This window comes from Pogonomyrmex barbatus, unplaced genomic scaffold (assembly GCF_055798465.1).
Source record: "Pogonomyrmex barbatus isolate J1 unplaced genomic scaffold, ASM5579846v1 scaffold11, whole genome shotgun sequence".
NCBI lineage: Eukaryota > Metazoa > Arthropoda > Insecta > Hymenoptera > Formicidae > Pogonomyrmex > Pogonomyrmex barbatus.
The window spans coordinates 5,424,137-5,448,363 of record NW_028297107.1 but is presented as its reverse complement, the minus strand read 5'-3'; the positions used below and the strand labels follow the sequence as shown (position 1 = coordinate 5,448,363).

The following is a 24,227-nucleotide window of genomic DNA, read 5'->3' as shown; positions in this document are numbered from 1 at the left end:
TATGCAAACAAATTTGCTTAGGCGTATAATGTACAAAAAATTAATCAGAGTTTATGTTATGAAAAAAGAAACAGTAGCATACTTTATGTGATTGGTTAATTTTTTGTATATAACTATTATGCCATTATGCCATTATGCATTTATGCAAATTATCTGAATAGACTTTAGAAATCATTTCATGATTATCATGATTATGCAACTGGTGTTTTTTTTTATATTTAAAACAATGTCTAATTTTATATATATATATATATATATATATATATATAATGAGCATTAAAGCGAGAGTCACAAAAAATAAATTTTATATTAACTAACATAAGCTAATGCAAACTAATAAAATTTTATAATTAAGAACATAAAATTTGTTCTTAGTAATTAAATTTGTTGCATTTTTCATCTATCTCGTTTTAAATACAAAAAGTATAATTTAAATGAAAGAAGAATAAAAGAAAATTATTTTGACATAAAATTATCATATATATTTAAAAAATATTTCATTAATGAGTAAATTAATAATAAAATAAAATAAATTAATTAATAATAAAAAATACAAAGTAATATATATTTTTAATATTTCAGCAGTGTCTGAACGGTGCGTCTGAAAAAAACATGGCACGTAATTGGGCAAATGTGAATTTATTATCCGATAAATCAGTATCGTAAATAAACGAACGATACTACGAAAAAAACAATTTGTGTGCTATCATATCGTTATCAATGCAATTAGCGCGCTCGCTCGCTTGTCCGCTCGTGACGTCATCTACTCTCCCCGGCGCTCGCGAAAAAAAAGGAAAATGATTCGTCATTACTCGCCTGGGCAAAACAGATATAATCGCGCGGCAACGCGATAACGCACATCGTAGATTGGCACGAGATGGGAAAGCGAGTTGTGATATTCGGAGCAACGGGGAACACGGGTCTCTGCTCCTTGAGAGCTGCTGTGGAAAATGGTAAATTCCCGATCACGCTTCTTCATTCATGCTTGCCTATTACGCATTTTTTTTTTAAGTTTGATTCTAATAACGCCGCAAGTTGTTCGCGTAAGTTCCATTCTTTGTACTACGTTATGTCGTCTGCTTAGAATGAAACAAATATATGATTGAACGTTAGAGAGAAAAGGAGAAAAGGAGACAAGAAACAAAAAGTTCAGCTACAAAAAAACGAATTTTGTTTCAGTTTTTCGTTTTGTAATTTGATAATGAAGATTTAGAAAGATCAATGTAATTGATTCAATTAATAATTTGGAATTTGTAAGATAGCAAATTATGCATATTTATTTTGAAATTAGATAATGATCTATGAATCTATCAATGATGTTTTATGAGATAAATAATTTTGTTTAATAGCAAATTCTAAACGTCCTTAATTGTGGAATATGTTTACATTTGTTGCAAAAATATAAAAATATATATATATTCGTGACCAGTGTAAAATTTTATAATTATTAAATAGCTAATCAGTTTCTTTAAGAAATAAAATTGGAATGTTTAGAATGATACAATAAAATACAATTGATTAAAATCATGACTAAACAGAATAAAATGACAATTAATATTCCTTTTCGTATTCAAAATAAATATTTTGTAATATATGAATATACGTCATATATGTAATATATGAATTGTATATACGGTTTTTGTAATTTTGCATAACATTAATTTTTTATCTGCAATGTGTCATGATCAGTATTTTGATTGTTTTTATCTGTTATTTAGGTCTGGATGTAAGAGCTTTCGTGAGAGATAAGGCCAAAATTCCTGATGATATTAAAAATAATGTTGAATCAGTCGTTGGAGATGTTATCAATGCAAAACAGGTTGCAGATGCAGTAGCTGATAGAGATGCTGTCGTGGTAGCACTTGGAACTAGAAATGACTTGAGTAAGTAGCATATATTGATATATCTTTTTTAATTTATATACATGTATACTTCTTGTTGTTTTATAATTATCTGCTGCATTTATTTATTTTATACTATTTTAAGACCCAACTACGGTGCTATCTCAAGGTTTGAAAAATATAATAGACGCCATGAAAGCACATAATGTTGAGCGGATCTCTGTATGTCTATCTGGTAACTATAATATATTATAAAAACAAAGATTCTGAATATATATTCTAAAACTATTAATTATACTAGAAATGTTCTATGTATAATTTTGCACAAGATTAGTTGAAGAGAAAAATATCTGATATATTTGGAATTTCTAGTTAATTTTATGTTTCTCCACTGATATCTATTACTACCTAAATTTTCAGCGTTTTTATTCTACAAACCTGAAGCAGTGCCTACTATATTCAAGGACTTGAACGCAGATCATCAGCGCATGTTTGATATGATCAAAATGAGTGGTTTAAAGTGGGTAGCAATATTGCCTCCACACATTGCAGGTATGCATAGATGATGTCAAATAACGATGCATTCTCGAGAATTTTCATGAGTTTTATGCTTTCCAGACACACCAAAGTCCAAGTACACTATTACGTTCGATTCTTCACCTGGACGGGCAATCTCCAAACACGATTTGGGAGCGTTCCTTGTCGAATGTCTCGATAATCCCGATTATTATCAAAAAGTTTGCGGCATTGCGACCACATCATGAGGAGGAATATGTAGGGATATGTAAATAAGATGCGTGCATTTTTTTCTAATGAAAAAATAGATATGTATATTTATGTAAATTGTTATCACGTTCAATAAGATTAACATTTATGTAATTGACTCGAATTGTACGAGCTGGATGGAAAATGAGTATATTAAGCGCATTAGGTTTTGTTGCTGGAAGACAACAAACAGATAAAGAATATTTCAGATAAACAGATAAAGAAATAAATAAATATAGTTTGACGAGAAAAATTGTACTAACAAGCTGATGATAAACCTGCCTATTAATTCTTCATAAATTAAAATTATAAAAATAGCTATATTATAAAGTTAAAAAAAATAATTCTATTTTTTAACTTATAGTAAGCACAGAATTTGAAGTATTTAGCATTTCAATCACATCATGCGACAGAAAAATCAAATGCACATTCATTCGTGAATGATTTCATGTTCCTAAAAATTATTTACATAATCGATATGTACTAATGAATATGATTTCCTAAACAAGAGGGCTTAAATCCTTTTTAAAGCGCGATATGCTAAATATTATTCTAGTCTGCTCTCGTTTAATTTTACTTAGTAGTACTATTCATTTCTTTTCTTTTAAGTCTAATTTTAATCGACGTGAACGTTCGTTGGCCTCGATTCATGCAAAAAATGCATAAAAAATGAAATTTAAATGTAATACTAGTATCACAATTTCTTTACCATGTGCGTCTTTTGGGATAACATTCTCATGTCGAAAAACTTTGACAATTGAAATGACGGCATCGGAGGTGGCGGCGGCGGTAGCGGTTGTCCTGCGGATTGATCGCTATTTCGTTCCTTGAATTTGGTTCTGCCGAGTGGTGGACTGGCGATTATGATGTCATTAATGCCATATGCTTTGAACGGATCGCACACCTTATATCCGTTCTTGTAGTAAAACACCTCCTGACCATCTGTTTTTAAATAGATGTTCTTCAGGCCCCTTCTCGCGACGTATTCCTCCACGCCGCGTAACAATCTAGATCCTAATCCTTGAGATCTATATCGATAGTCGATTACAACTAAAACATTGCAGATATATAACATCTTTGGTTACATATACGTTTATCATAACATATTTAACTTATTTCCATGTGCTTTAAATCGATTAAGCCATTTGTTTATCCTATTATCGTATACACGTATACTAAAGCAGAGATACTCATTTTGTTTCTACTTACCAGACTCAATGAAGCAACTAACTTTTGACTTAGCCACCAGAGATATTTTACAATGTCCAAGAACCCTGTCCTTGTCATTAATCAAAACTAAACATGTGGGAAAACTGTCGCAGGATACGTTTAGAGATTTCATTCTACAATATAATGACATAAAAACTGTTAGTTAATGTACATCTTTGTTACCTTTTCAGATCATTTTTTGAGACCAAGGAGAAAAATAACACACCGTGCAGTTTCGCTTCGAGGCCATTCAGAATTAAGTAACTTACAACAGTCTTTGATCAAATCAGGCCGATGGTGAAGAGGTATCACTACGTACTTAGCATCATCCGTCATATCTTGCCTGCAATTAAAGAAATCTTCTGAAGAAGTCTTTAAAATATTCATATATGTAAATTATCAAGATTATATATAGTCTTTCTATTGAATTTCCTATTAATAATATATATTTTCTTGTATAAACACAATTAATCTAAATCTTTTTATAAGCCTCATTAATATATAAATATTTTATTTTATTATCATATAATTCTCTATTGTACTTTTATATTTTACACTTTTTATATTCATTTCTACCAATATCCATTAATTTCAATCTTGATGTTTATTCTAATCTTCAAATTAAAAGAAAGATTAAAAAGATTAAAGAAACTATTAAAGTTACTTTAAAAATTTTGATTGGAAAATTGGTCTTTTGAGTAAAAAATAAAAATCTCTTCTTTTGATTATATACTTGTTACAATAGAAAACCCATAAACCAAGATATCTATAGCTTCATCCTACTTAATCGAATTTCGTTTAACATACTCGTATCCATCTGTCATACCTAAAAATATATACTACATGCAAAAACACAGAAGCTTGTGGTACAATGAAGTGCGAACATCCGTGGATCTACAAACCTTAATCAACGCATATCTTATTATCTTCCGTCTTATCTTTTTTAATCAAGGTTTATATTCAAGTCTGACATAAGTGCGTTTTCTCTTGCCTTACATATATATCTATTTATATATCTTAAACATGAATGTGTGTACAGTCATGAATACACGTATACATGGAATTGCAGCAGAATATCGCGGAGCCTGTCAAACTGTCGTGTTGCATCTTCAGGTGCTACTGACAAGTGATTGCGAAACGGAGCCGGAGCAGAACGTGAACCGATCACTAGGGAGAGGGAGAGGCAGGACGGTGAAGAGGGTGTCCTTACCGTACTTCTCAACGGGAGGTAGAGGTTGAGAATTCGTTTCCGCGCGTTTGGCGCACGACACAGCACAGTTGTACCCTTTGGTGACGATGACGATAACCGGCGCAGAGCCTCATCATTTTCCGCCTCGGGATGATATTTCGGGTTTTATCCCCACCGCGTTATGCCGCATAACGCGGCGACTGACTGCGATTACGACGTCCATAACGAGGCGCGCAACCGCGCCTCTCTCATCTGCGTGTTTAGGTTTTTGTTTTCGTCTTCTCGGATTTCTCGGGATCCCTGCGTTTCGCGTTTCTTGGCGAGCATCACCGTTTCCGTAGCTGTCCAGGCCATCTTAGGGTTTAGGAACAGCATATTAATTAAAGAATTAAATGTGGACGTTAAAAAAATTCCTACATCATCCAGTTTCTTTTCGTGAGTTCTTTTGGTGGATTGCTTTTTTTATCTTGTATCAAATTTTTATCTACAATATACAGTGCTTAATTTACTCTATGACAGTATAAATAATGTGAATAACAGCTGCAAGAATGCTTTTAGTTTTTTTTTTTAAACTAGGAAAGGATTTTTTTAAACAGGTTAGCTTATACTATTAAAAAAAAGACATGTTTTAATTAATATTCCGTAGTCGTCAATAGGTCATCAAAGATTCCATCAATACGAAAAATATAAATTTTACAACGTTCGAGATAAAAAGGTAATCCAATAAGGTAGTGTCAGATTTAGGAATTCTCGATGGAAAAATTCCGTCCACGTGACAGCGTGGACGAGAGACACAATGACAACTCGCCCGTGACCGAGTCTATAAATGTTCGCTCTGACGAGGAAAAAAAGGGGAAACGACCCTTTTCTTTCGACATTGTAGATGTCCCATTTCCTCCCGTAACCTCCATTCTATTTGTGGATCCGTGGTCCGCATTCTCGCGCACGTGACGTGACGCACGTGACATGTCGTGCATCACCGACGAGACACTTAAATACCGACGATCTTACGGGAGTCGCGTGATCAACGTTATGACTGTTAAAATTTTAAACAATTAGCCTACAATGTAATTAATTTATTAGTTTATTAGATAAATCTAATGCTCTGCCTCTCTGATTTTTCTGTAATTTTGTAAATTCTATAATTTGTGCATTTTCACGCGTAGAAAATATTCGGAGAAGGAAAATCGTCGCTCCTGTTCTTTTAATTTCGAATTAATTTTTTGATATTTGAATTTCAATCCAAAAAATAAAAGGAATGAAAAAAGTATAATTTCTTAAATCACAAGCTATCATCTATTTTAAATTAAAAGGAAAACAATTTGTGTTTTTAATTAATTAAAGCGGAGAGTATGGTATATATACAGTTTTAAATTATCATTAAATTATCATCTTCTAACTTATCGACGCCAACTCTCCCTCATCATAGGTTTGTTTTCTGTTTTTGCAATGTGCTGCACTAAACTAACTTTCTATCTCGCTTTTATCAAACTTCAAATATATGTCTATTTCACTTTAAATACAGCGAATACATTAGTTTAGCTACAAAAAACAAACCATATGTGTCATCAGACCTAACAATTCCCTAAACAGACTTCAAAAATCTATTACTTTATATATTAAAACTTGTCAAATGATTGTATATTATGTACACACTGAATTCAACGATCTTGTATTTAATTAAACGAAGATCTGTATAAGAATTTTTTCTCCGATAATTCCACTTTTTTTTATAGACACTTGTTGACTCTTGTGAATCTTCGTCATCGATCGGCGATCAGTGGTGGACAGCCTGGAAACTAACCTACTTACCAAAAGAAAGAAAAAAAAAAAGAGAAGGAAGACAGAAGCTGTTTGACGTGTTGTATAGCAAAGCATATTGGATATTTGGTACTTGTACACATACAAGACATGTACAAGTTTGTCATTTTAATATAAGTTAGTCTATCGTACACTTGGCCGTCCGTTATTAATTATTTACGATTGTTTTAATACAAATGAAACGATATATCTCCTGACGATTTACGGAGTGAATAACGGAGCAAAGCATGAAAAGCATTAGCGGTACTCGAGAGACTACTTGCAAATCAAAAAATGCAACTCTGGAAGCGAAGGAAAAGGAAAAGAACACAATGTACGAAAAATTATAATTTAATCAGAATTATTGTAATTAAATTGATTTTATATTATGTTTTAATTTAAAATATTTAAAATCACGTCACGATTTTGTTGCTTCTCAACAAATTATTTGTTTCTTATTAGAATGAATGAAAATTATTAAACTAAGAGAGATATCAAATATTTTCCTTTCGGTAAGACAATTTTATTTCAAACAACGTTCAAAGTTGTATCTTATATCTTAGCCCTTTCTTAAAAAATATTCTTTATTAACAATAATTAAAAAATATTAAAATATTGTTCTTTGATATAATAAATTAATGAGAAATAGATAATTAATTACAATGTAATTGCAATCTGTTTTTATGGTACAGGGATTGGTGGCTTATGTTCGGAGGTATAATTGTGCTTACCTTAATTACCAGATTTTACAAAGTCACAGAACCTCAACATGTATGGTAAGAGAGATGAAAAATTTATATCAGTCTTATTTATACTCTATTAGTTCAAGAGAAAAAATTTTGGGTTTTAGTTGGGACGAAACACACTTTGGTAAAATGGGTAGTTGGTACATAAACAGAACATTTTTCTTTGATGTGCACCCACCATTGGGAAAGGTAGATTTCTTGTAAATAATTTTTTACTAAATTTTTGTGTACAGAAAAAACAAATGTTATGACATTGAAAAATATTTTATCTTTCTACTTTAGATGCTCATTGCTCTGTCCGGATATATGACTGGCTATGATGGAACATTTGCCTTTGAGAAACCAGGAGATAAATTCGAAAATGTTAATTACATTGGCATGAGAATTGTAAGTTAACTGAGCACTTTTTTAATTAAAATAAAACAAACAATCTATCAAACAATTCATAGAATTAATTAAAAAAATATTAAAGCGGAATTAAAAATTTTATAAAAAACATTTCTTATTTTAGTTTTGTACATTTCTGGGTGCAACCACTGTTCCTTTATCGTACCTTACTGTATGGGATCTTACCAAATCAATTCGTGCTTCCGCGCTTGCTGCCTCACTCATCTTGTGTGGTAAAAATTATTCTTAAGATATAAATAATATTAAGTCTCGAGGATTAATGTAATAATTTGTTCTTCTGTCGCAGATGTAGGGCTGTTAACGTTAAATCAATATATCCTCCTGGATCCCATATTGTTGTGTTTTATGATGTGTGCAACGTGGGGCATGGTACGTGTAGCGTCACTCCAGACTCAGCCGTTCACGAGATCCTGGTGGTTGTGGTTGTCGTTCACTGGAGCTTCGCTTGCGTGCACGATCGGCGTGAAATTTGTCGGACTCTTTGTCGTCCTGCTCGTAGGGCTTTACACTGCGTACGAACTTTGGCGAGAACTGGGCGATCTGTCCAAGCCTATTGTAAGTATATTACAATAAAAATTCGATGTAAGGCTTTTAACATCGTCAGTAATGTATCGCTTTGTATTCTTGTTAACTGGCATTAATGTTGACACTTGATGAGCTAATTAAAATATGATTTTGCTGATGTGTGATGCTATTAATTTAATAGTAAGAAATAGAGTAGATTAAGTTTCCAAAGAACAATTTCGATTTTGCTTTTTGCAGTCTTATGTGGGGAAACATTTGTTAGCAAGATGCTTTTGTCTCATCCTATTACCGATTTTACTTTACATGCTATTTTTTTATATTCATCTTTCCGTTTTGAATAAAAGGTAAGAATTATTATTAATTGCGTCAATATATAGGGTGTTCTCTGTCTTGCGGTTGCATTTTTATTAATGTCGAATATTTTCATAAACTCGGCATCAATTTTTCCCTATTTCTTAGAACACCCTGTATAACACATATAAATTACAAATACATGGTTGAAGTGTTAACGATTGATTTACAAATGGACGGTGTTTTATTTAGCGGAAGTGGCGATGGCTTCTACAGTTCCGAATTTCAATCGCTATTACGCGGGAATTCGTTATATAACGCGACGATGCCACGGCAATTAGCATACGGTGCCACCATTACGTTAAAAAATCATCGCACAGGTGGCGGTTACTTACATTCCCACTGGCATTTGTATCCCGAGGGAGTCGGCGCTAGACAGCAACAGGTTGTTATACATATAGATATTTTAATTATAAAGCATAAACATAAAGAATACAAAATATATATAAAAATATAAAATAAATGTAAAATAAATGCTTGATAAATTTATGTTAATTATTATTAAACTATTACTAAAATAAACAATATCTTATTTTAATCAAAAAGAAACCAAAAAATAACAATAGAATAAGTGGATGTGCATTAATAATATGTAATATCCATTTATGTCAATGCAAATTAACTTCAATTTTAGTTTAATTTACTCATTATCTTTCTCTAGAACTAGAAAGAGGTAAAAAGGAAAAACTAAATTGAGATCAAAGTTAATCTACGTTGGTTTTAAAAATTAACATAAGTGAAACAAAACTTTTTGGTGTCGCTAATTAATATGTCTGATTACAGATCACGACTTATTCCCACAAGGACGATAATAATCTGTGGCTTGTGAAGAAATTCGATACGGATGTGATACCATCGGAGCCGGAATTGGTTAAACACGGTGATCTTATACGTTTAGAGCATGTTATCACAAGACGAAATTTACACTCGCATAAGGAGATCGCGCCGATATCGAAAAAACATTACCAAGTTACCGGATATGGAGAGGTAAGGTGATTCCAACGGAGAGGTAAAGTGATTCTGGACGTTGCTCGCATTCCTTCATGAAATATCTTTCTTTTTCAGAATGGTACAGGCGACGCTAACGATGTCTGGAAAATATTAATAACGAACGGAAGAGACGGCGATGTAGTGGAGACGGTGACGAGTAAATTAAAATTCGTACACTACCTTCATCATTGCGTATTAACGTGTAGTGGAAAAACGCTGCCGAAATGGTATCAATAGAAATCACGTGAATTTTACTTTTATTCTTTCGTTGCATTCTCAGTTTGAAATTAACTTTCTGTTATACGATCAATTTTCAATTTGCGCAGGGGATACAGTCAACAAGAAGTTTCTTGCAATCCCAACATGAGAGATAAGAACGCATTATGGAATATCGAAGACAATCAATACACCAAATGTAAGCGAGCGATATAAGTTTTCGAATTTATTATCAGCAATTGAAAACGATGTACTTTCCTTTTTTATTAGTGCCAAATGTCAGCTTCCGGGTATACGCGCCCGGATTCCTTGACAGATTCCTAGAATCACATGCTGTGATGCTGCAAGGCAACTCGGATTTAAAAGTGAAGGAAGGAGAAGTGTCCTCGCGACCGTGGCAATGGCCAATAAATTACAGGGTAGACTATCGATTTGTACAAAATCCCTTGTTAACATAATACCGTCGATTTATGGGATGAGTCATGAAAGAAATTTCTTTCTCTGCAGGGACAATTTTTCTCCGGAAACAATCAAAGGATATATCTACTCGGTAATCCCATCATTTGGTGGGGCAATATAGTCTTCCTTATAATATTTATAATTCTTTATGTGTACGCTTCCGTGCGCGAACAACGTGGCTGCGACGACGATGCCATTGTGTTCGAGCAGCGAAATAAGATAACGCATGCCGGCAAGTGGCTTTTTCTCGGATGGATTCTACATTACGTGCCGTTCTGGGCGATGACTAGGGTACTTTACTTCCATCATTATTTCCCGGCATTGCTATACAGTTCCATGCTAACCGGAATTACATTGAATCACATTATCGAGAATCTCTTGTTACTGTTTCCTGGCAAAGTGGGAAATACAATTTATCATGTAACTCTGGGAACTGTAATCTCTGGCATCACGTACAGGTAAAGATTGCCTGTCACTCAAATTCTAATCTTACAACAAAATAATTCTATGTAATATGTATTTTTGGAAATTAAAATTATTCAATTGGATCTGAATTTTTTCATAAAAAACTATTAAAAATAAATATTATTCAAAGATATATTTATTAATTTTTTTTTATTAAATTGCAGTTTTTATCTTTTTTCGCCATTGGCTTACGGGATGGACGGTCCGTCCGCCATGGATCCCGATAGTTCGATGCACTCTTTACGGTGGATGGAATCTTGGGAATTTTGAAGTCTGATTTAACCGATGCAACTCAAAGTATTTTATGCAGTACACTTTTTTCGCAATGTAATTAAAACAAGTATATTTTAGCAGTACATTTTATGTGCTACTAAAAATACCAACTTCAATCTTTAATTGAAATACTGGAAAATGCTCTCTTATTTATATTATTTATATTTTTTACAAATATTATATATTTAACATTATATGACATATTTTTTACAAATTATATAGCGATTTATATTTACAATTTATACTTTTTACAATCTGTTCGTGCAATATTAAAATGTTTTAATAGTAAAAACGCAGTTGCATATTCCAGCCATGTCACAATTTTTCTGTTGAAAATTAGATTTCCTTTACGATTTCTTCCAAGAGTTTGCGAACGTTCCTAAAAAAAATATTATATTTCAGCATGTATTATATTTTTTGGTATTGCCGTCAGATCGTCTTGTAACACTCGTATTGTGCTCAATTTGTCCCCTAACGATAACATCATTCTAAGTGCAGTATATCATTCGTATCGTAATACGTCATAACGTTAATATGGTTATGTATACAGAACACACACATAGATATACGTTAAACTTCCATCATGCTCAATTTCGGCCATGTAGTTTGCCGTAAAGCCACGAAAGCAACACATGTTATCTCGGGTTATCTCTATACAACTTCGTTTTAAAACGAACATTGTAATTCACCGAAATTTAATCCGATGTCGATTGTGAATTGGAGGAGATATGTAGATCAAGAAAAACTGATATGATCGCTAAGAAGTGACCATATACATCATAGCGTCCTAGACGAAATATGTGTGTGCATATATGCGTGTGCTTTTTTTATCGATGACGACAGTGCGTAGGTTGTTAATAGATAGGCAATATTGGGTTTCTTGTTTCAGTAAAGTATACGTTTTTACCGCAGAGAGATAAATTCAAGATCGAGAAAATTATGTTTGAAAAGCTCGAGAGAAAAGCTGGAGTGTAATTTGAAAATTAAACGTTAAAACAAGAAGAAAGCCTCGAGAAAGTTTCGCAATGAACGATTTCAAACTCGATGATTTCACCCTCAGAGCTTCTTCAAACCTGAAGATTTTTTTCTGCGAAGCTTCAAGTCTGACAGCCGCGCGCGTCGGAAAACTCAACTGTATTTAAAAGCTCCGCGTTCGAAAGCTACCGCGCGTGTGCGAGCTTTTGCTACCAGCGATAAGGAAGTGACACATCGGGGGACGCACGCGTATCGCATCGTCCCTCGCGGGACCGCCTCCGCTGCCGCTCCACCGCCGCCGCCGCCGCCGATGACGACGACAGCGAGGGACAGGGTGAGACGCGCTCTCGGATACTCGGTCAGTGCGCGCTTCCCCGCGCCGGTGGTCCGCCGCGAGAGAGAGTCGTGACGGACGTGAACGGTGTCCAGCGTCGCGGTGGACCAGCGGATGCCACAATCACCGGTGCGCCGGCGGCCGCTCGTGCCCGACATATTGCGGGCTCGCGAAAATAGGTAGGGATAGGCGAAATCACTGGACGGAATTTATCAGCTCGGCTCGCGCCGAAAAGATACGGGGAGATATACGAGCCGCTTTACTTCCGTTTAAACAGTACGACCGCGATCGCGATTACTGCGGAAATCACTTGTTGCTGGGATCGCGTCGCGGCTGGTGTCTCGGTGGTATCTCCTCGGTGGCGGGATCTTACCCGTCGGACCCCGTGCTCGGTGCTCTTCCTTCCCCTCGCGGATCTCGCGGCGGAGCGTCACGACGACGACTGCGCGAGACGTTGCGTCGCGTCGATGCGCTGAGAGTGTCTTCGTGCACGAGGAACGAGTGGAGCAAAGCTTCGACGTTGTGTACACAATTGCTGTTGTTAGGATAAGAAAAAAAAAAAAAAGAAAAATCGTGGGGTTTGTCTGTGATAAGTTTTGTGTCTCGATTGTAAGCTCGCGCGTTCTTAAATTTTTTTTTTTTTTTTTTTTTTTTTTTTTAGGGAAATTCAATTGCGCTTCGTGGAAAGGTAAGCCTAAATTTTAATCACTCTGATTTCAGCGTTATTCTAATCTTCAGATTAGATTCGATCTTGTTTCACGATTGTAGATTAAAATATGAGAAAGCGTATACATATAGAGACAAAATAAATAATATCGATTATCTTCTTATCGTAAAGATCAGTATGATTGAAAAAGAAGTTAGGAAAATTTTTTGAAATGTTTTTGTGATTTTGAATACTAGGAATTAAATTTCAATAATTAAAATAAAAAATAAAAAAATTTATATTTGGACTTTCTTGAATAATAATAATAAATAGTAATTTGAAGTTATTTTAAGCTCGAGATTCAATTTCGCTTTACGATTGAAAATTAAAATATGACAAAATACATGAAGAAAAAAAATAATTTTAATAAATAATTCAAATGATCTTAATTATATATATATATATTTTTTTTTTTTTAAATATAAATCTTATGTATATGAGGAAAAGTTTTAAGTTTTTAAAATCACCTATCAACTTTAAGCATCAAGAATTAAATTTCAGGGATGAAAACTTTCCTCTCAAAATCAACTTTCATCTCACAACTTCCTCTATCTCATATATGTTATATTTAATTTCCCTTTAAACTTTAAACAATGGTTGATTGAAAGTAGCAATTGAACAATTTGCGTTTGTTTGAAAAACGTACCTTCGATCTTCCGAATTCATGATGCTCTCACGGCATCTCTCTTTGCGTGGGCGTATAATTGTAGGCCGTTGTTAGTCATATTATCCTAAAACAAGCAAGATAGCGGATTTTATCGGTATCCGATCCCCGATTTTTGCAATATCGGAAATCAATCGTCAATGTTTTATTCAATAGCATCGTGCCTTGGACAGCTCAGGCTAATTAATCCGTGATATATACACGGCTGCTGTTTCGCGGTTCCTTTAACCGGGCCCTCTACACGTCAGTGCAGCCCCCCCCGTATTTGTCGGATGGTTTATCGATACGTTTTCTTATCGAGCACAACAATTACGGGTCACGCGATATTTTCGACGAGAAGGTCTGGCTTTGTTATCTGCAAACACATTACGCGCTCTCTCGCGTTGCGCTATAATTCGATTCGAATGTTTCATTTATGTAAATTTGATCGATACATAGCTCTTCCATTAAGTTTCTTGTTAAATCTTTATAATCAAGTTGACATAAACATTTTCACAAATAAACCTTTCTACGAGAGGAAAAATAATTTTTTATTTTACACATCATATACGTGTAGCTAGCACGTGTAATTAAATAATGTCTTACGATAAATAATTCGCCGATCGCGCACAGGCGACAGCAGCTTTCGTTTCCCCTCTCTTTTTTTTCGAAATTTATTAAATCTATCGATTTTTCATAACTTTAAATTGAGGTCTTCGTAATCCCTCGACTTTAATTTTCCACCGTCTAACGCTATAATTAAATCGCGGAAATTTTTCCATGTTGTGGAAGGGGATTCATTTCGTCGCTAATGTGTCGACATAAACTCGAGAACAACGAGGCTGAAAGAAATCGTTCGTGACGTCCAACATTAACGTCATTCATGCGTTTCTTCGATGATAAGCGTGCGGGCAGCCGGTCGCTTCTTGCGCTGCGGGCCGCAGGAAGTGTGAATTAACGATGGAATCTGACCTACTTGACCGTGCATATCGTACGGATCTGCTGCTTCTTCAATCTGTTAAATGAGTTACATAAAATTTATCCATTAGGCACGGAGAAGACTGTCGGACGTGATTACTTCGGCACGAGCATGAAGAAAAGCCTCGCGCGAGCCGTGATTGAACAGTCTCGTGGAAATCACACACGTCTCGAGTTTTTTCCTATACGAAGCTACTATTGGATTATTCCTCGAAGCGCGAGAAAATACTTTTATCCGGCAAAAATGCGAGAAGATACTTCCTGGCTGTGGTTATATTGATAGAAAACTCGATATCAGAATGATATGGTGGAAATGATGGAAATAAAAATGTCATCGGACATCAGAGCTACTTCAGAATCTTGAAATAGATCTCTGATAAGTATCAACTAACGGCTGAAATTATATTAATGCTGTAACTTCCCAGTCTGACGACCATTGAACAACAATAGAAGTGTAACACGTGTTGGACACGTAGCATTTGCATTGTTGAGTAGGAAACTATAATATTGAGGTAACGCTACTTGGTGTTTATTGGGTAGTTAGGGAGAAACACTTATGTCATGGCGAGTCTCCTGAGGCATCGCAATGTGACGATAAAGCGAAATGATCGTGTAACGAGAATAACAATAGAGAGAGAGAGAGAGAGAGAGAGAGAGAGAGAGAGAGAGAGAGAGAGAGAGAGAGAGAGAGAGAGAGAGATCGAGCAAAAAGAGTCCATATATAATTGAAGATAGTTACTATGAACCTTTTAATTTTCGCTGCTATCGATGATTCGCAGTACCATAGTCGCGATATCGATTTCGCTGATGATACTCGAACGCTGATAAGAATTGATAAAATATCTTTTTCTTGTGCGGAGCACTTGTTTAAAAATTTTACACGGAGATATTGAACGCGGTGAAGTGATTCACCTAACGCTACCGTTTTTATCGAACGTTTTTATGTTATTCTGTCGTAAAAATAAATATGCAAAAAGTATGTACAGCCACGTAAGCCTTTGAGACAAATACAATTCATAATTAAAAAAGAATTCTTGGCTCTCTTATATAAACGAGAATATTTCCTGGTTATTCATTTTACGTGCGAAAGAACTGCCGATTCGCCTTTCGATCGCGCGGTGTGTTTTGCATTTCCTCGTTACGAATTGTATTTCTTCTCTCGCAGCAACTTTCCGCACCGGACGGACACCTTCCTTATGCAGCAAGACGTCGGAATATGCGAGAAAACGCTTTAGCCATATTGCTGGCATGGACACTTGCGGCTCAGCACGGACTGTGCGGCAAGTTGGAGAAGATCGCCCAACAACCGAGCAACATCCTGGTGGATTACTACGCCTATCGTCACATCTCGATCATCCACTTCAATGTGCCCGAACGCACCGTCGCGGTCGCCTTCACGTACGTATCGAGAAAGAAAAATTTGCCGGATTTTCCTCGAGATTTTCCTATCTCTAACGCATTGTCAATACATCCATTTTCTTCCAATTTTTCCTTCTATCTTCTCTATAAGACGCACTACTCGTACTTCAGATTTATGGCGAAAGAAGAGAAGACTGGCGGGATAGGTAAATGCGCCCCGCTCAATGTTTCATTGCATTTAAAATCCGCCAGTCTGCCGTTCGTTTGTCCCGATGGATCGAAGATGGCCGCGAAGCTGATGGAGGCGAAGAGACGTCGGCGGCATTACAGTCTGGAGATGAAAAGTGACGGCAATTCGTATATGATCAAGATAGAGGCTCCGTCGGCGGGAGATTGGTACGCGATTGCCTTTCGATCCTGGACTGATCCTGACTCAGGAAAGATCAAGCAGCAAGGTAGAAGAAACATTCTAGAAAAAAAAAAAACCTTTTCTTTTTTTCAATAAATTTTTTTCAATACTTGTTAAAGAAAATGTAAATAGTACTATTCGATACATAACGATCCTTGATAAAAAAAATATCTCTTATTCTCCCGGGCAACGAACTTTTAGTATTTGTAAGTAAAGAAGAAGCCAGATCTACTCTTTGAGATTAATGAGAAATTGTCGTTTACAGGTCTCAGCGCGTCTTGCGAGACCGTGATGGACGTCGAAATGTTCGTGGAGATGCCGGCGATGACGTCGTTGGTGGATCCCGAGATCGAGCACCAGGTGCAGCTGAACGAGACTTCCGACACGGCGGTGGTGCAGTATCTCGTGCCTGACGTCGGTCTCGCGGAACTGATTCTGTTTCTGAACTCGTCCTGCGGCGAGAACTGCAACATCGCCGTCCATGTCACGACGGAGGACAATCTCGTCGACGGCTTGCTCAATTCCACGGCGACGTCGTTGTCTTTCAAGCCCTATGCAGGCGGTTTCCATTACGTGACTCTTCGCCTACTATCGGGAAACGCGTCGAACGTGAGAATGCAGCTGTCGAGCCTCGTCGGAGTCGGTCAGGTAACATCCGTGGTGCTGTCGAGAAAATCCTTTCCCGAGTTTTTCCTCTTCGACTACGAACATCTGCGTGGCAACGACACGAAACCGCAGCCCTTCAACGTGACGTCCGACGCTCTTTCCGTCCTTAGCTTCGAGATCGGTCGGGTGTATGATGTCGGCGGCACGGTCACCCTGGGCTTCAAGCTGGTCGACGTGGAGGAGAAGCACAAGAAGAACATCGTCCTCGTCGCCTGCGTTTCTTTAGGTTGGTTCACGTCCTAGAAACCACCTTCCAATCGATTAATTTTTCTTGCGATCAAAATAGATACGAGGTTGTAAATGTCTTCAATGAACAAAGCTTGAGGATAAAATTAGATCGACCGTTTGCATAGTATCAGTATTTTATAAGAAGTATTATCCTCTTTTTCGCAATTTGATGTATAACAGTGAAAAAAAGATGATTCGCATACTTTATATAAAATTTATGCGTACAAAGATGCGTATTAATCTCCAGTCTTCGCCGTGTCGTCATCTCATTTTTCTCGGTCCTTCAAAATTTTTCAGGGTACTATTCGAACATTACCTCGGGCGGTGGCTGCGTCCGTGCGCACGGCTTAACGACGGCGGACGTGTACGTGAACGCAACCGAGCCCGCCTTCGTGCATGTGCCTTTCCCGGAGGCAGGCACCTGGTACGTCAGCCTGCGCGTCTTCTGCCCCGAAAGAGAGGAAAAGACGACGAGCGACGACAGCGGCGTCAACGTTACCGGCAACAACTCCTGCTCCTGCGGCCGCACCTGCCTGCAGGGTGACGTCGCGTGCGAGAGGTGTGACTGTCTTTCGCGCTGCACCACCGTCCGGGTGGAGAGCATCGTCTCATCGTCGCCGTGCGTCGAGGGTCGTTGCGGCAGCCACGGCAAGTGCATGCACTACATGAGCGGTGGCTTCGTCTTCTCGGCGTGTCACTGCACCGGCGGCTATCGCGGCTTTGACTGCGCGGACAATACGTATGTCCTCAACACCAGCGGCATACTTCTGCAGCTGCTCGCTCTGACCTTCAGCAACTTCGCTTTCCTCGGCTCGGTCTACGTGGCGATACGACGCGAGTACTTCACCGAGGCGGTCGCCTATGCTGCGGTCATGTTCTTCTCCACGTTTTACCACGCCTGCGAGGCCGGCGAGGAGGTCTACAGCGTGTGCATCATGCGGCTGAGTGTGTTGCAGTTCTGTGATTTCTTCAACGCACTGCTCGCTATCTGGGTGACCCTGGTGGCGATGGCGTCGTTTGGGCCGCGCTTGACGGCTTTCTGCCAGGTGACCGGCGCGATCGTGCTCGCGATGGGCGCTGAGATGGACCGCACGGCGCTCTGGGTGTTCTTGCTGCCGGCCGTCACCGGGTCTGCCCTGATCGGGCTGTCTTGGGGACTCAGATGCAGAAGAAAGCGCACCATCAGATATCCTTCACGTCCATACAGGTAAGAGAAAAAAAATTGTTAGGATGAAATAATTAATTTTTATTAGTGAAAAAATTTTTATTATTGAAATAGAATCTAGGAATGAAATTAATTTTTATTATTGAAAAAAATTTTATCATTGAAATCAAATTTAAGAATGTGTAATAAAATGACAGAAGATGAAATTAATTTTTATCGAAGATGTCTTTTGACTTATGGATTGTAAGTCCATAAATTAATTTTTATTATTAAAATAAAATTTAGGAATATGTAATAAAATGATAGATTGAAAAAAATTAAATTATAACAGAAGATATAAAAAAATTATAAATTACTAAATACTACTTATGATAAAAGTGATTGAGTAAAAAATAGAATATTTTATATAACGAGTTTTAAATTTTATTTTCTTGTGCGATATTTCTCCAACTCAAATTTTTTTTTATTTTATACTTTTGCTGTTTTATGGAAAACTGAACGTTGATACCGACGCGTCGAACGTATTTCTTTTTTTTTTAAGGACCATCTTTTTCCCGGCCGGAGTTCTTCTCGTCTCTCTGGGTCTCGTTTGTTACGCGTTCCTGCAAACGCGCAGAAATTATTATCTTGTTCACAGTCTGTGGCATATCTGCGTGGCCATAGGAGTCATTCTACTTTTGCCGAAGCGAAAATACATGAAGTAATACTCCAATATTTATATGCGTGTCCAAGAGAGATTCGACGAGACCGGAAATATCATCGAAAACTGAGAGTTGTGATAATAGACAACCAAAGAGATACATCAGGGAAATTATTACGATAAAAAAAATAGATATCGATGAGGAATCGACAGCTTTTATATGAAAAAGATCATAAACTTTACATTCTCGCGTAAAACCGCCTTGAAAATTATTATATCTTAATGATACTTTTTATTTCAATTTTTATTTCAGAGTTAGAAAATCAGAATAGAGTTAGAAGATTAAAATATAAATTATTTTTCTTTTTTTTTTATGAAGAAGTCTTATCCTCGCCTGTATTGTGAGATGTGATCTGTTTCGTATTAAAGTTGTCCGATCGATCGAACGTAACAACTATGCGCATGTTATATGTAAATCAGAGATATTATTCTTTTAAAAAAGCATCAGAAGTATATAGATATGAGAACGTCCCGAGGACAAATTCAAAAAGAAATGACTAGATCTATCAATAACACACAATATAACAATATTTAGCAATAAGCTGCGACACATAAGTTCAGTATTAAGGTATCAAAGTAAGTCATTCGTGAAAGAAATATTTACGAATCTGCGCAATTCAACGTGATACTAAAAGGCAGATTCTTGCTCAGTTTAATAAGCATTAAAGCAACTGAAGAAAGTCTAACATCGATATTAGGATATTTTCTTCACTTAGCTTTCGGTAGAATTAAATCTCTATTGAATGTAAATACCGAAGTTTGAAAGCCGAAAAATATCGGAAGAGAATAATTATCCTAATTATTATCGAAATTGACGTTAGATTTTATAAAGAATTGTCTATTGTTCGATAAAATGTTTCCAAAATGACATTCCGAAAAGTTCGTCGAGCGCACGAATATTTAGAACATATACGTATTGTTAATTTCGTCGCGTAACGATCCTGGTTTGCAAGGACCAATTCTAGGATACGTAAAATGACGGAAATGAGTGATGAAGGATCGAAGAATATCTTCGTGCGAGTGGTGCTTTTTTATTCACACGAATGTTCTCTATTATTTAGAATTCTCACTTATTAACGATACATTATTAATTAATACTATTAATTTATAATTATTATGTATCGACAGCATCGTTTTTTCGTGATAGATGCATTTTGCATGCTCGATAGATACATTCCTCATTGTTCCCTTCTTTTGTATAAAAGATTTCAAATTTTTATTTTTCTTCCCATTAAACATAAAAATAATTTAATCCTCATTTGATGCATTAGCGACGACAATGCGAGCGTAGAAATGTAATTTTAAGAAACAAGTCCTTTTTTTCCTAGGAATCGATACCTCGCACACGAATATCTTGCTCCGAGAATAATACGCGAAAGTGGATGAAAAAGTAAAGATACATGTCTCTTATATTTTATAACTAACAAGACGTATCTACATATAGAAATTATATTCTTCTACGAAGAGCACGTCTCTCAGAGGACATGTTTAAAAAAAAAAGAAACAGACTTAGGATATTGTCTTAATTTTTTGCGCACTAATTTGCGAGAGCTTCTTAACTTCTTTCTAGATAAGACAGTAATCCACGCGTCCAGAGTTTTTAACTACGCGATTTAACTTTTTGACTTTTAGATAGGAAGAAAATAGCTTGAAACGGAATCACCCTTTCAAGTTTGCCTTGCACCATGACAAGCCGAAAGGAAGAAGTAAATTGAAAAACCGTCGTGTCTTTACTTTCCGATTCATCCCCGCGCCAGTGTGTGCGTGCTGTATTGTTCGGGGAGAGTGTTGCGTATATACATATAGGTAAATAGATAAAATACATCGTCATGGGCAGTGCCTGTACTGATTGTTGAGACGTGTTAAGCGCGATGCGCCGCGACCGTATCGCGACTCTAGTCGATTCTATTTTTTCCTCAATGTGAAAGCCATATATAGACATATATATATATATATATATATATATATATAAAACATTTTCTACGTGTAGCCAAGGAGAGAAAGAAGATGAATGTGTCACGCTGAGCGCACGTAAGGGTGCATGGGGGGGTTTCGTCAAGGGGGTTTCACTTTTGTAGTCACACACACATAGACACACACACACGCGCGCGCGCGCGTACCAATCATACATATACACATACAGATGTAACTCTCTACGAAAAATAAAGAAGAAGCTATCGTTGTACAACGTCGAACTAAAATACTGCAAAAGCTCCCGAGACTCCTGTCGCTCGTGATAAATAATTCTACGTGTCCCGGTGTTACGCGTCTAAAGTATTAACGGAACCGTCTCTCCTGTCTCTTCGTGTAACTTCCGCATGGATACAGTTGTCGTTTCTAAAAGCGCGCTTATCTTATCTTTTTTCCCCTGATTTAATATGCTAATTTGATAGTTGTCCCCTCCGCCTTTTCCGAAGGGCAAAGATTACATAAGCTATAACGACGAAGAGCCGGTGGGCATCGCGGCGCGGGCGTTTGTCATCGCGATGACGTTGGCCAGCAGAGACAGCATCGTCTCCATCGAGAAGCCGCAATGCGGATACGATCTCGAACAGCTCCTGCCGCTTCTTCCGGCCTCCACTGCCTCCTCGATCGCCGTGCCCTGCATGGCGGTGCGGAACACCTGGTTGGTAGTGATCGCGTTCACCATCCTGTCGAAGGACGTCGCCCTCTCGTCCTTCTCGTTCGCGTTCTCGTCGCCCATCGCGCTCGCCGCTTGCTGCGAATACGTGCACACCGCACGTTGCATGCACGAGGTCGTGTCGATCCCGTGACGGGCCAGGATGTCGTCGATCCTCGTCAGAGTCTGAGTAAAGCCGTTGTCCTCACCTATATATATATATGTTTTTATATAACACATTTTAATAAAGAAGAAATAGAAATACTGGTTTAGATTATTTTTGTTTAAATCTGTAGGAAATAATTACAAATTATTGAAGATTATATATCAAGAAGATGATTATATGTGTCATATAAAAATGAAAAAGAGGACGACGGAACGTTTTATATATAACACATCTTAATAAAAAAGAAATAAAAACCTTAATTATTTTTGTTTAAATTTGTAGGAAATGATTATAAATTATTGAAGATCACACCAAGAAGATTATGTATATGTGTCACGTGCAAAAAGAGAGCGATAGAAGAATGAAAAAGAGGATGATAGGAAAAGTTTCACCATTTCAATCGATCGTATACGTATTACTTTTCGAATAGAATATTCGCGTAGAATTTGGAGTCAATTTTTTTCTTGAGGAACATTGAAAGAAAAAGAGAACTTTGCTCTTTTGAATTTTTTTCCAATTTTATGCAACGTCTTGGTGATTAAATTTTAAATTAAAAGTCAGAGTTGGAAAATGATGTCAGATAATATTCCTTATTTTTAACGTGGAAATTAATGGATTAATCATTTAATGATTTAGAAATCAAGATCTCGCGGAAAAGATGTGAGAAGAAGAATTATAAAATTTAAAGTTTGTTGGGGCAAAGATGCAAAAAGTAAAGCGCGGGATTTAATTAAAATAATAAATAACAAATAAAACGACTTACTTCTCGCATACGCGCCGTAAGTGCCCCCCAGGATGTAGAGCAACTTTGGGATGATGAGGATCGAGCCCACGCCTATGATGGCTCCTAAGAGAAGTCCTCCAAGATCTATTTTCGCCGGCGCGTAAGGTGACACGCCGTAGCCCTGATTTGAATTTAATTAATTGTAAAAACTCAATTAAACGCAACGAGTGTCTAATTAATAATTAATTCTAATTATTGTAACCAAATTATTGTAGCCAAACAATATCGGCTGAAACAACTGGTGAAAATTACTATTGAAACAGTAAATGGGAAAAAAAGAGTGACGCTGTGTTCTGTGTGCTGTGAATATCTATATATTATAGCACGGAAAAGGGAGGAAGTCAAACCGAATTCAATACTCACGCTTCCCGTTCCTCCGATATTGGTGAAACCAAATCGCGCCTCTTGGCCGCGATCCGAAATATCATTCACTTCAGAATCGCGTTTCGATGTTTCATCGTTTTGTTTAATTTGAGATGACGGCATAGCTACCTGATCCTGCGCTTTCGCCTGCTTTTCCATGTAACTGATGGAACTCGGCACAAATCTGTTGTACAAATTTAATTCGCTGCGTGAAGAAATATATTTGATATAAACGTTTTGTTTAAGACTTACCCCCCGTCATCGAATTTCGGGCTGCAATTAATCAGAATGGCAAAGCAGCTTACTGCCACAGTTAAACTTCGCGAGATGTGAAACGTCATCTGAAAGGAAAGTTAAACATGGCAATAAGTTAAGTTATATTATATTAATAAGTAATCAATAATTTCATATCAATGATATTTGTGTATTTTAATGATCATTCTAATTTTAAAAAATTTTTAATTTCTAAAAAAGATTCCAAAACCAGCTTAAGATATTTCTTTTAAATGTTGTTAAAAATTAAATTAGTTTTTCAGTCCGTTTAAACCGACATTTTTTATTCTAAATAAATAAATTGTTGATAAACAATTTTGTTGTGACACATCAACAATTATTTAGTAAAGACATGAAGTATGTTGCGCGAATGCAAATGTAACAGTGAACGAAATAAAATAAATACCTTCGGAGAGAAGGGCAAAACGAAGGGTTCTGAGATGTGAAGTCTGGGTCTAAGTTTCAGAATGAGATATGGCGATTCAGTGTCCACTGGACTGGCTACGCGGTGCTCGCTTTCTGACATATATAGTCGCTTTGGTCGTCTGAACAGGACGAGTCGCGGATGATAATTGAAGCTACGGTTTCGCTTTCATTGTTAGGTCTTCGTGGTGAGTTAAC

General features: G+C 36.6%; 5 protein-coding genes across 9 annotated transcripts; 3 read left to right on the top strand and 2 right to left on the bottom strand.

Annotated features, from left to right (window-relative positions):
• The first annotated feature begins 728 nt into the window (after positions 1-728).
• LOC105426660 (flavin reductase (NADPH)) lies at positions 729-2,859 on the top strand. The gene is made up of 5 exons (XM_011637976.3): positions 729-953; positions 1,719-1,883; positions 1,987-2,076; positions 2,262-2,393; positions 2,460-2,859. Exons 1-5 carry the CDS (start codon positions 878-880, stop codon positions 2,603-2,605), a joined length of 609 nt encoding a protein of 202 aa, XP_011636278.2. The 5' UTR covers positions 729-877; the 3' UTR covers positions 2,606-2,859.
• Naa80 (N-alpha-acetyltransferase 80) lies at positions 1,894-5,167 on the bottom strand. 2 transcript variants are annotated; one of them, XM_025218124.2, is made up of 4 exons: positions 5,026-5,167; positions 4,042-4,158; positions 3,816-3,949; positions 1,894-3,656 (listed from the first exon to the last, which is right to left on the bottom strand). In XM_025218124.2, exons 2-4 carry the CDS (start codon positions 4,149-4,151, stop codon positions 3,301-3,303), a joined length of 600 nt encoding a protein of 199 aa, XP_025073909.2. In that variant the 5' UTR covers positions 4,152-4,158; positions 5,026-5,167; the 3' UTR covers positions 1,894-3,300. The 2 variants fall into 2 exon arrangements, with proteins under 2 accessions (XP_025073909.2, XP_025073910.2); XM_025218125.2 differs by lacking the exon at positions 5,026-5,167 and adding an exon at positions 4,718-4,924.
• Positions 5,168-5,297: 130 nt separating this feature from the next.
• Positions 5,298-16,174, top strand: twisted (Protein O-mannosyl-transferase 2). Of its 4 annotated transcripts, none has more exons than XM_011637978.2 (15): positions 5,298-5,439; positions 6,741-7,138; positions 7,497-7,580; positions 7,655-7,739; positions 7,833-7,937; positions 8,062-8,170; positions 8,245-8,513; positions 8,721-8,827; positions 9,027-9,219; positions 9,618-9,821; positions 9,900-10,051; positions 10,151-10,239; positions 10,311-10,459; positions 10,548-10,957; positions 11,129-11,529. In XM_011637978.2, exons 2-15 carry the CDS (start codon positions 7,053-7,055, stop codon positions 11,232-11,234), a joined length of 2,148 nt encoding a protein of 715 aa, XP_011636280.2. In that variant the 5' UTR covers positions 5,298-5,439; positions 6,741-7,052; the 3' UTR covers positions 11,235-11,529. The 4 variants fall into 4 exon arrangements, 3 of the variants coding, with proteins under 3 accessions (XP_011636280.2, XP_011636281.2, XP_088927172.1); XM_011637979.3 differs by lacking the exon at positions 5,298-5,439 and adding an exon at positions 5,578-5,719; XR_016138006.1 differs by lacking the exon at positions 5,298-5,439 and adding an exon at positions 16,039-16,174 and having other exon boundaries at positions 6,734-7,138; positions 11,129-11,291.
• On the top strand, positions 16,090-21,588 carry LOC105426659 (post-GPI attachment to proteins factor 6). Its single transcript, XM_089071044.1, has 5 exons — positions 16,090-16,271; positions 16,404-16,687; positions 16,907-17,533; positions 17,833-18,742; positions 19,242-21,588. Exons 1-5 carry the CDS (start codon positions 16,090-16,092, stop codon positions 19,402-19,404), a joined length of 2,166 nt encoding a protein of 721 aa, XP_088927170.1. The 3' UTR covers positions 19,405-21,588.
• Positions 20,416-24,148, bottom strand: LOC105426656 (uncharacterized). The gene is made up of 5 exons (XM_011637969.3): positions 24,013-24,148; positions 23,586-23,674; positions 23,334-23,517; positions 22,950-23,091; positions 20,416-22,229 (listed from the first exon to the last, which is right to left on the bottom strand). Exons 1-5 carry the CDS (start codon positions 24,130-24,132, stop codon positions 21,835-21,837), a joined length of 930 nt encoding a protein of 309 aa, XP_011636271.2. The 5' UTR covers positions 24,133-24,148; the 3' UTR covers positions 20,416-21,834.
• Positions 24,149-24,227: the final 79 nt, after the last annotated feature.